Source organism: Mixophyes fleayi, chromosome 1, assembly GCF_038048845.1.
Source record: "Mixophyes fleayi isolate aMixFle1 chromosome 1, aMixFle1.hap1, whole genome shotgun sequence".
Lineage (NCBI taxonomy): Eukaryota > Metazoa > Chordata > Amphibia > Anura > Limnodynastidae > Mixophyes > Mixophyes fleayi.
The window spans coordinates 64,527,901-64,542,079 of NC_134402.1; the positions used below are offsets into that span (position 1 = coordinate 64,527,901).

A 14,179-nucleotide genomic window follows, 5' to 3' on the forward strand; every position below is an offset into this window, starting at 1 on the left:
TTTTTGGTGTTCGCTGTAATGACTACCACCGCTTGGACAGACAAAAATCAAAGTGGAGCAACTTGGTCTCAATGCATAATGCCAATATTAGCATAAACCGAACACAGAGTATTACAAGAATGTCATACCAATTGTCGAGCATGGTGACGAATGGGTAATCATTGGGAGATGTTTAGTTATTGCTGCTAAAGGTGGTGCTACAAGTTACTGAAGCATGGGGGGGGGTATTTACTTTTCACACATGACTTATTCATGTTGGCTTATTTTTGTTGAACACATAATAACAAAGTAAATCAGCAGTAATTACCTCTGACTTTTGCCCTGAAGGCATTCCAAGTGTCTGCTGGAGAGCTTGGACCTTGTTGTTGTACCTGGACCAGCTTTGGATCAAACGAATTTCATCCATCTACCAAACAGATTTAACGCATCCCAAACTATTAAGTTTATCACAATTAAAAAGTTATAAAAGCTTCTTAAAAACAAATCACTATACTTTTTTATTGGACTTAAGAACATGTAGATTTCAGTGCTCTCATCAATAAAATTTAGATACTACGTATTTTAAAGGAGGGGAAGACAATTGAATCTCCGCACAGACAAAAACACTTTATCACTTATAGGATAGAGTTAGTGATTGCAAATGTAAAGGCTTGTGTTAAAGAGAATTATTTTCCAATAAATGTAATCTAGGTAATACGTACAGTATGTTGACACACTTTGAAACAACAATGTGTTCTCTCTGCAATCGGTCCCCAGCTGAGACTATAGCTTCCTGACTGATATTTGCATGGGTATGCTCACTATATGTAACCATTTTTATGACTTATGTCTAGATGGTCGCTGATGGTACTATTGAAATTATTATTTTAATGAGTTGTCCATCTTTGTAAACTGCTAAAATGTTTGTTGAATCTACCTTGCTTTTTATTATCTACATAATACTACAGACTGATATAGCATAATCACCATTTATTTATATGGCGCCACTAATTTCACAGCGTTGTACAGAGAACTCACTCACGTCAGTCCCTTCCCCATTGGGGCTTACAGTCTAAATTGTCTAACACACACACACAGACACAGGTAAATTTGTTAGCAGCCAATTAACTTACCAGTATGTTTGGAGTGTGGGTGGAAACCGGAGCACCCGGGGGAAACCCCATGCAAACACGAGGAGAACATACAAACTCCTCACAGATAAGTCCATGGTCGGGAATTGAACTCATGACCCCAGTGCTGTAAGGTAGAAGTGCTAACCACTTAGCCACCATGCTATGTGTATATGTATTGTGTAGATTTATTCAGGTGACATCATGCTACTCACATGCTACATTAAAAAAAAAAAAAAAAACAGATTGACTTCATTTTTGGAATCTGGGATTTTGGTCTGGACCCACAATCCCCAGCTATGACATAAAGGTGACACCTTCTTCAATGCTCTTAGTCATGATGATTTGGAGCCAGATTATTCTGTCACTTCACTAAATTGGCAGGTACAGCAGCTGGAGACTGAAACCAACCAGAGACATAGTGGGGGTGTAGCCAAAGAGTCTAAACCAAACTGTGTCCTAGTACACACCAGGACAGTCTGGAGGGTCATCTTATGAAGTCAGCCAGCAGTACAGGTAAGCAGGCAGAGAGAATGGCAGGACCACAAGATATAGGCACAATAATCTGGCAGCTCATGCAAGGACTGTCTGATTTATAAACCACTAGGATGCAGGGGATTGGCTATGGACAGGAAGTGGGTGGACGGCTGAACTGCGCATGCTCTGGAAAATTTGTCAGGCGCAAGTCTTCTAAAATAACTGTGATAAACAGCTTTAACGGTGACTCACCAGACAGTACTATGCTCTCTAGGCCCACATAGCACAGGATCAAGTCCCACTTGCAATTAACTTACATATTAAGCATTCACATTTCTTGTCCAGAAAGCAATATTTACTGGTTTTAACAACATAAACTATTTTCAGGAGTTTATGGAACATATATCATACTTGCCAATTCTCCCGGAATGTCTGGGAGACTCCCGAAATTCAGGTCAGTCTCACGGACTCCCGGGAGAGCTGGCAAATCTCCCACATCCCGCTACTGCCATCATTATATGACCCGACGGTGAATAGCGTCATTTTGGCACGCCCCCCGCGACAAAACGGCATTTCCTGTCGTGGGGGCGGGGCCAAAATGACGTGATTTGCCGCGTCCCGCCCCTCTTCCGGAAACAGATTTGAGAAAGTAGGTAAGTATGACATAGACCCTGGTGGCACAGAAGCAGCAGGTCATGACTGATGTACAAGAGAATTTGGCAAAAGAAATAAGATCTCAAAAAATTTGGTAGAAACGGGTGCATTGCTTTTCAGTTTGCAATATATAGATGCACAAAATTTAACTCCTTTATTATCAAAGACAAATTTCCGTTTTATAAACTGTCAGTCAAATTGTGTGTCATATTTGATTCAATGTTGCGGGGTCTAATATGTAGGACTGACTACTCGGCTCTTAATATAAGGCTCCTGTAACACAGACGGAACATTTTAAAAGGTGTTAGACCACAACCTTCAAAGTTCTACATTGCCTTTTTGGAGTATTGACCCCTACCTGACTCCTGACCTTGTCTGCTAGGTGTCTGTACTGCCTTTTCACTTGAATTGGTACCATGTCACCTGACTGTTCCTGATCTAAGCCTTACTCTGACCTTGTCTCTGAATACTGATTTGGTTCTGCGAGTCCTGATTGTTGCTGACCCCGGTCTGACCTCAACCCTAGTCCTCTGCAGCTTTATCCTGTCATCTGTTTTTTGTCTGGCACCCTGTCTTTCTTACTAATAAACACCTCTGATTTCTGCAGAGACCTGGGGATATCACATCTCATTTTCTGGGAAAGGGGGCTGCTAAAAGTGGAGCCTGCTAGCCTGGCCAACGATCTTTACCAGCAAATAGGGTCCCCAGATGTGACACCTCAATTCTTCTACAGTTCTATAGTGGCCATAACTGGCCATTAAAAGATGTGTTTGGTATTTGTACTTCTTGCATTTTACTCACATTTGACAAATTATCCAGGATTCAGATTCCAACAAATCTTTATAGGGTGCTTTTTAACAAATTATGTTGTTATTAAAAGAGTATGCTACAAAGCTGGTCATCAAGAACCAGTTTGAGTTAATGACAGAGTCTGAGTAAGATTTACTTGTTCATATGTCATTCCATCCCTCTGGAAAAATGTGCTTTTCTTATGTATTTATAAGGTGTTAGCAGTACTGCTGTACTGTAATGGAGTGATAAGTATCAGACAATTTCCTACAGTTTCTCTGTTTAGTAAACCTAAAAAGGTGCTGTAGTAGGTTACGGTGGTATTTCACTATATTTACACTATATTTACAAAGCTTGGTACTTTATGATAAATGTATTAAAAGCAAAAAAAGTATATAAAATTCATACTATGTGGATGGATGCAACAATTATGCATGCATTGATGTCTTATTTGTGTACACTAGTACTAGACACTATGTAAATCTAAAATTGTCAGGTACTCTTTAAGGTGACCCCTTTGCTAATCTTTGGAAGAGCACTTTGACCCCCAACACATAAAAAGAATACAAGCTGGAAACATCTTTGGTAAAGATCTGGGAGATTTGGCGTGCTCATGACAGTTGTTTTAAAGCCATAAGTGGAGAAACGATCTACAGCCACCAGGGTGGTGGTGTTACCATGGGGAAGTCGTGTTGAAATCCATGACAACATGAATCCATGGCCTTTGTAGAAATGGCCAGGGCCATCAGAAGCCCGGAAGACAGAGTCTATAGCACCTTGGTGCATGCACAAGTAGTGCACGGTCATCATCATATTATATTTATAAAGTGCCACAGAATCAGCAGCGCTGTGCAATCAACTAAATATAAAAACAACATACAAATAAGTAAAAGAGAAAAAGAGAAACAATAAAATCGTCAAAATCAATTAAAGAAGAGAGAATAGATAGAAGACACAACTCGAAGAAAGGACATCTTAAAGAGAGGACAATGAAATATGAGGTAGAGAGGGCTAAGTTTGTGCCAGTTAACATTTAAGAAGGGCAAACGGAGTGGAAGGAAGTGATAAGAAGAGGTAGGTGGAGCAAGAGGAGCAATTTTAGGATGGGGTGGTGGAACAAATGGAGACAATAGGGGAGGAGGGAAAGGAGTGGAAGGGGCAGGTGGAGCGTGAAGCAAGGTTGGAATCCTGGGTAAGTGCTGCCATTTTGGCCTGGATCCTGTCCATCAACTCTGAACAAATGGCCACTCCCAGATTCAAACCTGTAGGAATAATGGCTATGCCCTTCATGACGGATTATTTGGGAGAGTGCATAATACTTGGCGTTGTTGGATCCAGGCTGGTATGTTATGATGAACCCTTGCTCCAAGTTCTCCTGTATGTAGGTGGTCATGGCCTTTGTCTGTGGCTCAGACAGTGGGTATTTCCTGACCTTTGGTAGTATGGTGACAGAGAGACAAATTGGGCAGTCCCATTCTATGTGGGGTGGTAAAGTCTGAGCCTTTCATTTATTTAGTGCATTCTACAAAATGACAGCTAGAATCTGATTGGTTGCTATATGCAACATCTCCAGTGTTTCAAACCCGCAGTTTAGTAAATATAAGCCATAGCGTTCTTTAAAGAAACAAATCAACCAATTTGTATAAAATCTATACTAAGACAATCGATAATTAAAAAAAGTTTCACAAGTTTAGAACAGATATCATGACTTCAGACAGTAGCATGAAGGCTTTTGTGTAGAAATTCCTGGGGGGGTGGGGAAACACAGTCTCTGTCTACTCAATAGAATAGAATAGAATTCAGGAGGGCGCAGTTCTTCCCCACAGTTCCTAAATCCGTTTATCTGGTATTTATTCTGGCCCCCCACATTCGGGGCATATAAATGACATGCGTGGCAACTTATGCTGAATTTAATTGCCCCCAGTAAATCTTGCCATTTTGCAAAATGTTTTTAAATCTGCACCACTTTTAAATGGGCAGCTCAGGCAAACTTAATTCCAAAAATGATGATGGTGATAGACATATGGGCCTCATTTTCAGGAGAGTGTACATGTGTTTCTTTGTGTAAGATATATATTTCCGTACTGCTTAAGTGCACAAAACTAAGCATATGTTTGCATGTAGATGTCATGATCTGCATCCTGCAGCTTCTGTCTGCCAGGAACTATGCTGGACATTTGTATATAGATGTATCCTGCCACCTCTACCAAAGGAGCCACTGTGGTACTTAGACTGCTCTCTTACCTGCCAGAGCTGCCGCGTTACTCCTGGATGCTTAACACCCGCCTCTGGCCTATAAATGCTTGCTTGTCCCAGTAATATTTTCCAGATCATTTGTCGTCATTACCTGTGTTGCTGTTCCTGTGTCCTATCCTGACTGATCTCCTGGTATTGACATCTGCTCGACCCTGTTTTTGCACCTCTTGCTGCAGGTGACCCCTGACTTGGCTTGTCTGTGACACTGTACCTGCTTTCAGCTCTCCAGTGTTTCTGCATTATCCTGCTGCAGAGTATTACCACCAATACATGCTTTCAGTTCTCCAGTGTAATAGAGGACTAACCTGTTGCAGATTGTTACTAGCAGTCTCCACTACCTTGTGGTAAAGTCCTGCAGACCTTCACATTCTGTGTCCATTACCTTCAGTGCCTTGCTCCGCAGACCGTTGCACCTTGTGTGTCATCTCCACAACTTTGTGGTAAAGTCCTGCAAACCATTGCATTCTGCATCTGTTGTTTACTGAGTTCTTTTGCTATTTCTGCCATACCATACCATACTGCATCCTGAAACCTGTGTATCCGGTGTTTAATAAAAACCACTTCATTCACTATGCTCTCTCTGTGGTTTTATACTGGGAATCCTCACAGTATGATCTGGCCACAAAATTGAGCCTGCCATTGCATGCTTTCCACCCTTATTTGAGGATTCCCAGGGTACTGGTTTATGAACCTAGTATTCAACGTCCTGAGACCATGGATACTATTCCTTCCGAAATTTCCCTTTTCCAGATGCTCCAAGTGGACATTCTCCAACTCCGCTCTTAAATTTCTTTGCTAATTAAGGTACTTAAACAACTTCTAGTCACCATTCCAAGTACTTCTTGCTCTAATACTAGTTCTGTAGGAACAAATTCTTTTTCCTGGGAGAAAGTCATCATTGCAGTACATCCTCCAAAGACTGTACCTAGCAATAAAGTGGAATCAAGATACCTATGCCCAGAAATGGATCCACCCAGGGAACAACCAAATTTATCTGTGCAAGCAGCACCTCTCAATAATGTCTCTACAAGTTTGCAATCAACTCGGAACCACGGTGTAGCAAACTCCAGGTTCTCAGGTGCTCCACGTCTCCACCTGTCCGGAGAAGAGCAATGGCGCAGAAGGACCAATAAACTATGTCTTTACTGCGCCAGTGATGTACATTTCTTTTACAAGACTCTCCACTCCGCAGACCACAACATTCTACAGAATTGTCTCCAGTTTGCTCTCCTCCTCATTCCGGATTTGTTTATACAGGGCTTCCCGTTTTTACACTTCTGCTCCCTGGGATGAGGTTTAATCCACTAGTTTCAGCCACCTGTCCCCTCTGGAGCAGGCATTGTTGTCCGCCAAGTCCGTCCACCAAGTCCGGGCCATCTCCTGCCAAGTCCGAGCCGTCACCTGCCCGAGTCCTCAGATACATGTGCTCAGCTCGAGCCAAAATTTAGGGAGTCCTATTCCCATCCCAGTCAGGGACTTCTCTCCTGACGTCCCAGTCCAAACATTCCTGCTACGCCATCATCTGAAGTCGCCAAGACTGCTGACTCCTTTTTTGTTTTTAAATCCTCACCAACTACCTTTGATGGGGACATAAAACAATTTAGTGCACTTTTAAAATTCTGCCAATCTTATTTTCCCTCCATACCAAATCTTTTGGACAACCAACATAACAAACTCTTCTTGTTATCCAATTTTAAAGGGAGGGCATTGGAATGGGCAAGTCCTTTTATTGAAACCAGAGATCCCATTCTCTCAAGTTTACAACATTTTACGAATGTTGTGGTTGAAGAATTTGCTCCACCACTTGCCAATCCTACCTCCAGCACTTCTCCTAAGCCATCTTCTTTACCCCCAGTTACCCCAACCATGAACTTGTCTTTTGCTTCTATCCATTTCCGGCATCTCTCTAAGTGCCGTAAAAAGAGAGATAAAAATAAGTAGAGATGGGGACTTTGGGGTCTCTGCGTCCTTTGGGCACGGTTTCTGTACCTTTTCCGCCCTTAGCCAAGGATTTTTCAGCTACATGCCCAATTTTGGACTAGGACTCTGACTTTTTTGACAGTTCCTGGTAATTTGTGCGTTTGCAGAGACCCAAGCCATTTCCGATGTGAGGAGAGCCTGACAATTTAAAATGATGTCACTTAGAAGCTCGACAGGAATATTTAAAGTGGCAATGGACCCGGTGTACGATCATGTAATGTAAGTACCGGGTAAAGTTCATACTTACATTACATGATCGTACGCCAGGTCTGTTGCATTGCCGTTTTAAATATTCAAGTGGCGGTTCAAAGTGACGTCATTTTAAATTGTCAGGCTCTCCTCACATCGGAAATGGCTTGGGTCTGTGCAAACGCAAGTCACTGTTTTTTAACATATTGCTCTCTTTACATTCTGATTATGTAGGTCCTTTTAAAGGTTGGAGGGCTGCACATGAGGCCCTTGAATTATGTTGGGTTACCCATCTTGCTACTTCTGATTTACTACTTTTATATTGACCCCTTCAGCTGATATTATTATTATTAATTTTTATTTATAAGGCGCCACTAGGTGTCCGCGGCGCCGTACAGGGACAAACGAAATAACAATACGAGGAGAGACGGCACAGAACAGTAAACAATAATCACAGTAACTCAGTGAGCTCAAGGCACAGCTAGAGGGGCGGGGGAAGGTCAGCCAACAACGGCACCAAGGAGGGAGGGCAAGCTACTTAGTACTTAATTCATTAGCATCACGGCTATATTATATGAAGTTGTGGACTACATTACTTATTTGACATTTCCATTTGGACAACTGTAGGAAAGAAGGTGCCATTAGAATTTAAAGGGGAATGCAACATAAATATGTATTTACTTTCTATTTGCATTTAATTACATTGTGAAGACAATATTCTTTCTTGTGTATATGAAACTATAATAGCATTATATTGTGTGCAAATAGGGTAATGCAATGTTAGCATTTACTACAAATACCATCAAGCCACATCTACGCCATCATGGGTGAAAGTATACACACTGGTAACACCTGACGCAAATGCTACGGCTTGAGATGGGTACGACTCAACGGTACGACTCATCATATGCACGTAAATGTGCTTTTTTTTCATACTTGCCAATATTCGGCAAGTGTATTCCGGGAGAGAGGCGTGACTAGAGGGTGGAAAGCGGCCAAACGCATCATCTTGGCCCCGCCCCCGCAACGAAAATGCCATTTTGTCACAGGGGGCGGGGGCAAAATGACGCGATTCACCGCAAATTGCGTCATTTAGGATAGGCAGGTTCGGGATGTGGGAGACTTGCCTGCTCTCCTGGCAGTCCGTGAGACCGACCCGAATTTTGTGAGTCTCCGGGAGAGTTGGCAAATATTTTTTATTTTTTTTATGTGCGTCTTTTCCCTACATTGTAAATGCAGATACGTCCACTGCTAAATGAGCTCCATAGTGAGAAAGTATTTGTAATGTGCTCTGTGCATTGTATAAACCAGGTTTTTTTTTTAGCAACAGTATTTCTCCCCTCCAGATCCTGACACAGCCAGTTCTGCCCCTAGAAGCAGCTTCAATTGTACATAGTAAGCACCCGGTAACACTGGCTTCCTCAATATATATATATACTTTATCTTCAGAACACAATGTCATGACATGCCAGGAACAGGGGTGTTTAGTTGTTTGTACTATGTGAAATATGAACCAGAGAGAGGCAGTCAGGACTCCGTACAGCACATAGCCCTGCTTTATATCCTCTAACTGCCCAACTTATTTATATTCACATCTTTCACTACATTCTACAGTATACATATATCTTTTTGAAACCATTTAAGTAAATATCCGATCACTACCAACACTGTGCACAGAACAAGCTGATATTAACAAATTGTATTGCTCTAGTAACAAATTGTATTGCTCTGTGCGTGTATATATTTACTTTTATTAAATCTTCTTTAGCTAAAGTAAGCCATGTCTGTAGCCACAGCAACAAAGTACTGCAGATGGTATGTGTACAAATATGAGCCACTGTCTGGTGCAAATATTTAGCAAAATTGATGTAAGGTGTCCAAATATAAAGGATAGCTTATGTTGATATGTTTATGTTGGCGGGCATATTTCTGTTGCTTACAAACACTCTGAAAACATTTAAGGCATTTTTTTTATCTGCTAGGAGAAATGCTGCTTTTTACATTCTGTGTGTGACAGAGTTTTACACATACTTGTCCTGGAGACTCCCGAAATCCGGGTAGGTCTCCTAGACTCCCGGCAGAGCAGGCAAGTATCCCGCGTACTGCAATTTACTCGCCAAAATGACGCGATTCACGGTGAATCATGTCATTTTGGTCCCACCCCCCCGGGGACAAAATTATGTTTGTCACGGGGGTGGGGCCAAAATGGCACGATTCACCACACCCTACCCCCTCCTGCCTTCCAATCACCCCCCTGCCCGGGATCTCCCCGAATTCACTATTCAAAGGTTGGCGGGTATGGTTTTACATTCATTTTAATGGACCTGGATTTATCTCGATTTTGTACCTGCTAGGTGAAAACGTGGCATTAAGTGTCCGTGAAGTTAGAAACTTTGAAAACAACGGCTGTAATGTGCCAGCAAAAAGCAGATCCTATGGGAATTATAGAAGTGTTGCTGATAGGAATTGACAGCAGATATCTGTGACATTGACACTGACACATAAAACACTGCTTCTAGAACACAGGTGATTCTTGCCTATTATATATTATGTTTATGAATTTGTTTATACTTTTAAACTTTAAAGTTAACAAAATCACCATGAAATAAACTATTCAAATTTGAAGTTTATAAAGTTTTTTTTATTCATTTCTTTATTTTCTATTTAAAACCGACACTAGGGTAGTTTTGTAAATGGTACAAATGTGCAGCTATTTTATTAGGTAAATGCAGGATTTAGCATATGAAGTAGGCGTGCCGCTGCTCTGATAGTAAGAGCTAGTTAGATCGAGGAAGTAATTGTCACTGGGTGCAGATCATACTTGTCAACTCTCCCGGAATGTCCGGGAGACTCCCGCATTTTGCGAGAGTCTCACGGACTCCCGGAAGAGTGTGGCAATCTCCCGAATTCTGGGCAGAATTAGATCCAAAATTCACCAGGAATCGCGGCGTTTGGCCCCACCCCCACTGTAAAATGCAGTGTTTGCGTCATTACATCATGGGGCGGGTCTAAAATGATGCAATTTTGGAGCTCCGCCCCCCCATCACGCCCACCTCCCCCCAGGCAGGCTCCCGGAAAACAAATTTCAATAGTTGGTAATGATGGTGCAGATGTGCACATCAGTCTGCACCCAAATGAAAACAAATTTGATATTTGTGTTCTGGGATAAGATATTTAACTCCTTCCCAATTGGGTGTATTTTTCTGTTTTTTTGTTTTTCTTTTTTTCCGTTTGTACCCTTCAGGCAGCACACTTTGGGTACAAACGGTTTCCTATTACATATCACAGCTGCTGACATTACGTGTAAAATCCATGCATGTACGTTATTAAATAATCCCTGCTGTGTTTGATCTATGATTGTAAGGTGGACAGGGTCATGACGTGATTAATACATATTACATCTTCAAGCTACATGCACTCAGTGGACACTGAGCCAGGGTCGTGATGACACAACTAGCGCCTTCATACACATTGCTCCTCCCACTTCATAATGCAAATAGCGTGATGAAATTTTGCCAATCTCTTCTTTCCATACCTGCCCTCCACATCTCCCCGTAGACAGGTATATAAGCTATAAGTATGGCTTACACAATGATTTCAGTTAGCATAGCTTCAAGAACTAGAGGCAAAAAGTTTTTCACTGGTCCATTTTGTACAGCACTCCTGAAATATGTCTAACCAACAAGATACGATGCAATGCCCTTTAGGATCAGCAATGCATTAATGCACAATACATTTCAAATGTACTAAAACCCTTAATCCTTCAGTTCCTTAGCTACCAGTAATTTACTTGGTGTTCTGTAAATAAAGGAATAGACTTCAAGGAAAAAAAAAAAACACTGGTTCATTCTGGATCCTGATGTCCTGAAATGGTTTTAGCACATAAATAAATCATAACTATTCAGATATACATTTACAATATTTCCAAAGCTCCTCAGGACAGGACAGAGCTGCATGTCCATAGTCTCTGTTCTTTATATTGAATGATCTATGCTGTGTTACAAAGCAAGAGGAACAGACACTAATCATAAACTCAGCTGCTACACACTGTCTATAGTTGTATATTTCCTTTCCACTCCATAAATGTTTAAAGAGGAAGTATATGAACAGAACTGCAGTAAGAATCCATACCTGGCTGTCGTTAGTCTCTCGTTCATTATGATGATTGGTTGCCATGGAGTCAGTAAAGCAGGTGCAAGATTAGACAAGCCCTGGGTCCCAGTGCCTCCCATGAATAATGCTGTGCTTAGTCTGCAGCTGTTGTTGGACTTCATAACTTATTGCATGCTCTGTTCAGGGATTGGGTGATACTAACACTAGACTACCTGGTGCATAATTAAAATCATTCACTTGCACCATATTAAGGAGATCATGATTTTGAAAAAGAAATATAATGCTTGACCTTGGTATTATTTGTGTTCTTATTTTGCACTAGTTTCTAAACAATTGCATAACCCCCAACCGTCCCAATTTCATGGGAGTGTCCCAAATTTCAGAGTCAGAAAGAAGTGTATTTGCAATTTGGAGATGTAATTTCGATATGGGTGTCACTTGGGTGAATTGGAGGCCTATGTAATTTTGTGACTTTTGGCCTCGCAATGTTGAGAACTAATACAAAACAAAACAGTGGCAACTAGTCACAAAAGCAAAGAAAAAGTGCATTTTCAAATATAAATATATTACATGTAGCATTGCACCTTTTTAAAATCACTTACAAGTGCTTTTTATCTGGGCAAATTTTTAGTATCCCTCGATACCCCCCTGAGCACATAGTGACTGCGGTGTATGTAGTTCCTGTTTCTGTGTGATTTATTCAGTGGAAGGATATGCCAGATCTTTATTTGTGCTGTATATAGTTGGTGTATGAATCTATCTCATACTTGCCAACTCTCCCGGAACGTCCGGGATTCTCCCAAAATCTGGGTCAGTCTCCCGGACTCCCGGGAGAGCAGGCAAGTCATCCCGCAATTTCCTGGCCAAACTAACACGATTTGCGGTAAATCGTCATTTCTGAAAGTAGGCAAGTATGATATATCTTCTGTGTAATGTGTTTCCTGCAGTTTTATAGTAGAACCACTGTGTCTTGGTCTCCAAGAAACGTTTTTTGAATTATAAGTGACAATTTTAGCAGTGACACTTACCTGCTAGCTCATGCTAATACCAGTTTCTTCAGCCATTGAACAATACATTATACAGCACCGTGAGTAAAAAAAGAATAGCGTAATCCCTAAGGAAAATGCTCAAGGTATTATTAGCAAAATGGAAACAGGAGGCACATTCTTCTGTTGAAATACATTGGTGTGCCAAGGTGATCTGTTTTATATCCACAATTTTTACTTGAATGGCAGACTATTTTATCACTGTGTCCTTTGTATAATATTATACAGATAATGCATTTTGCCTTGCATAGATTAAATGGAAGCGTATGTTGTACAGGCTGTTAAAGTTTATTTTGATTAGATACAACATAGCTTACAATAAAACACACCCTCCTTTGCATGCTAAAAGACCATGATAATGATATCTGCCTTTAATATATAATCGTGGTAAACTATGCATGCATATGCTTTATGCTTCGTTATTAGATGCCAAGGTTACATAGCTTAAAAAGAGGTCAGTTGTGGGGCACAGACTGAATTTATTACAGGGAATATTCTCTAAACTAATTTTATGCAGAGAAAATAGTATTGAATCCATTCCAGTGCTTAATGTGGCCAAGCTAAGAAAGTTATTATTTTTTTATTATTATCTAAAAAACTGATTATATTTTGTAGTGCTGTATAAAGCCAGATTTTAATGCACCATTTGTTCCATGTAACATCTGAGTGCAGAGATAAGACATAAGCATATAGTACATTATATTACAGTATAATCCATTGTTGTTATCAGGGACATTCTTATTTGTTGGGGTATCACTGGTACCCATGGAGTGCTGCAGACATTAAGTAGTACCCTACCTCCAACAACCCATTCTCCTAGTCTTTACTACATGGCTTTGAGCAGTGGTGTGCAACCTGTGGGTTAAGACCCCATGTAGCAGGTCCACAATTTAAGTGAATCACTGTACTCAGAAAACCCTCAGCTTTCATATCACATGATTTGCTGTATATTCAAAAAAACTCAATGTTCCAGAGTTAATGAAAGCGACTGCTAACTCTTCTCCACTCGATCAATCAATGTTCAGGGCAGATGCCCTATCTTCAGGTGCTGTGTTTCCATGAGTCCAGTCCCTCACACAGCATCCAATTGGATCATCAATAGGAATTTCAGGTCCCGCTACAGCAACTTCTTGGGGCCCCTTCTATAGCTGCTGAAGGGGGAGTGGCCACACCAGTTCTTCCACTACACAGAGCAGGGCCCAGTACTAATTAATCTGGCAGACCCCCCTCTCCCTATAAACGCCCCTCCCTCTTCGCCTGTACATGCGCCCCCTCCCTCCATCTTCGCCGTACATGTGCCCCCTCTGTGTTCGCCATACCTGTGCCCCCCTCCGTCTTCGCCGTACATTTCCCCTCTCCCTCATTACAGTACATGACCCCTCTCCCTCATCACAGTACATGCCCCCTCTACCTTTATCACGGTACATGCCCCCTCCCTCATCACAGTACATGCCCCCTCTCCCTTATCACGGTAAAAGGCCCCTCCCTCAACACAGTTCATGCCCCCTCTCCCTCATCACAGTACATGCCCTCTCCAATCCCTCATTCCTCACTCCTGGTTTTTCT

General features: G+C 41.5%; 1 protein-coding gene across 4 annotated transcripts in view; it reads right to left on the reverse strand.

The window, feature by feature from the left end:
* The window catches only part of LOC142138708 (uncharacterized), a 67,118-nt gene extending 55,445 nt beyond the window's left edge, over nt 1-11,673 (reverse strand). For all 4 annotated transcript variants that reach the window (XM_075195563.1, XM_075195579.1, XM_075195572.1 and 1 more), the window contains exons 1-2: nt 11,586-11,673; nt 308-406 (exon numbers count right to left, since the gene is read on the reverse strand). In XM_075195563.1, coding sequence (XP_075051664.1) covers nt 308-406; nt 11,586-11,630 — 144 coding nt within the window. In that variant the 5' untranslated portion in view covers nt 11,631-11,673. The remainder of the gene's footprint in view (nt 1-307; nt 407-11,585) is intronic.
* Nucleotides 11,674-14,179: the final 2,506 nt, after the last annotated feature.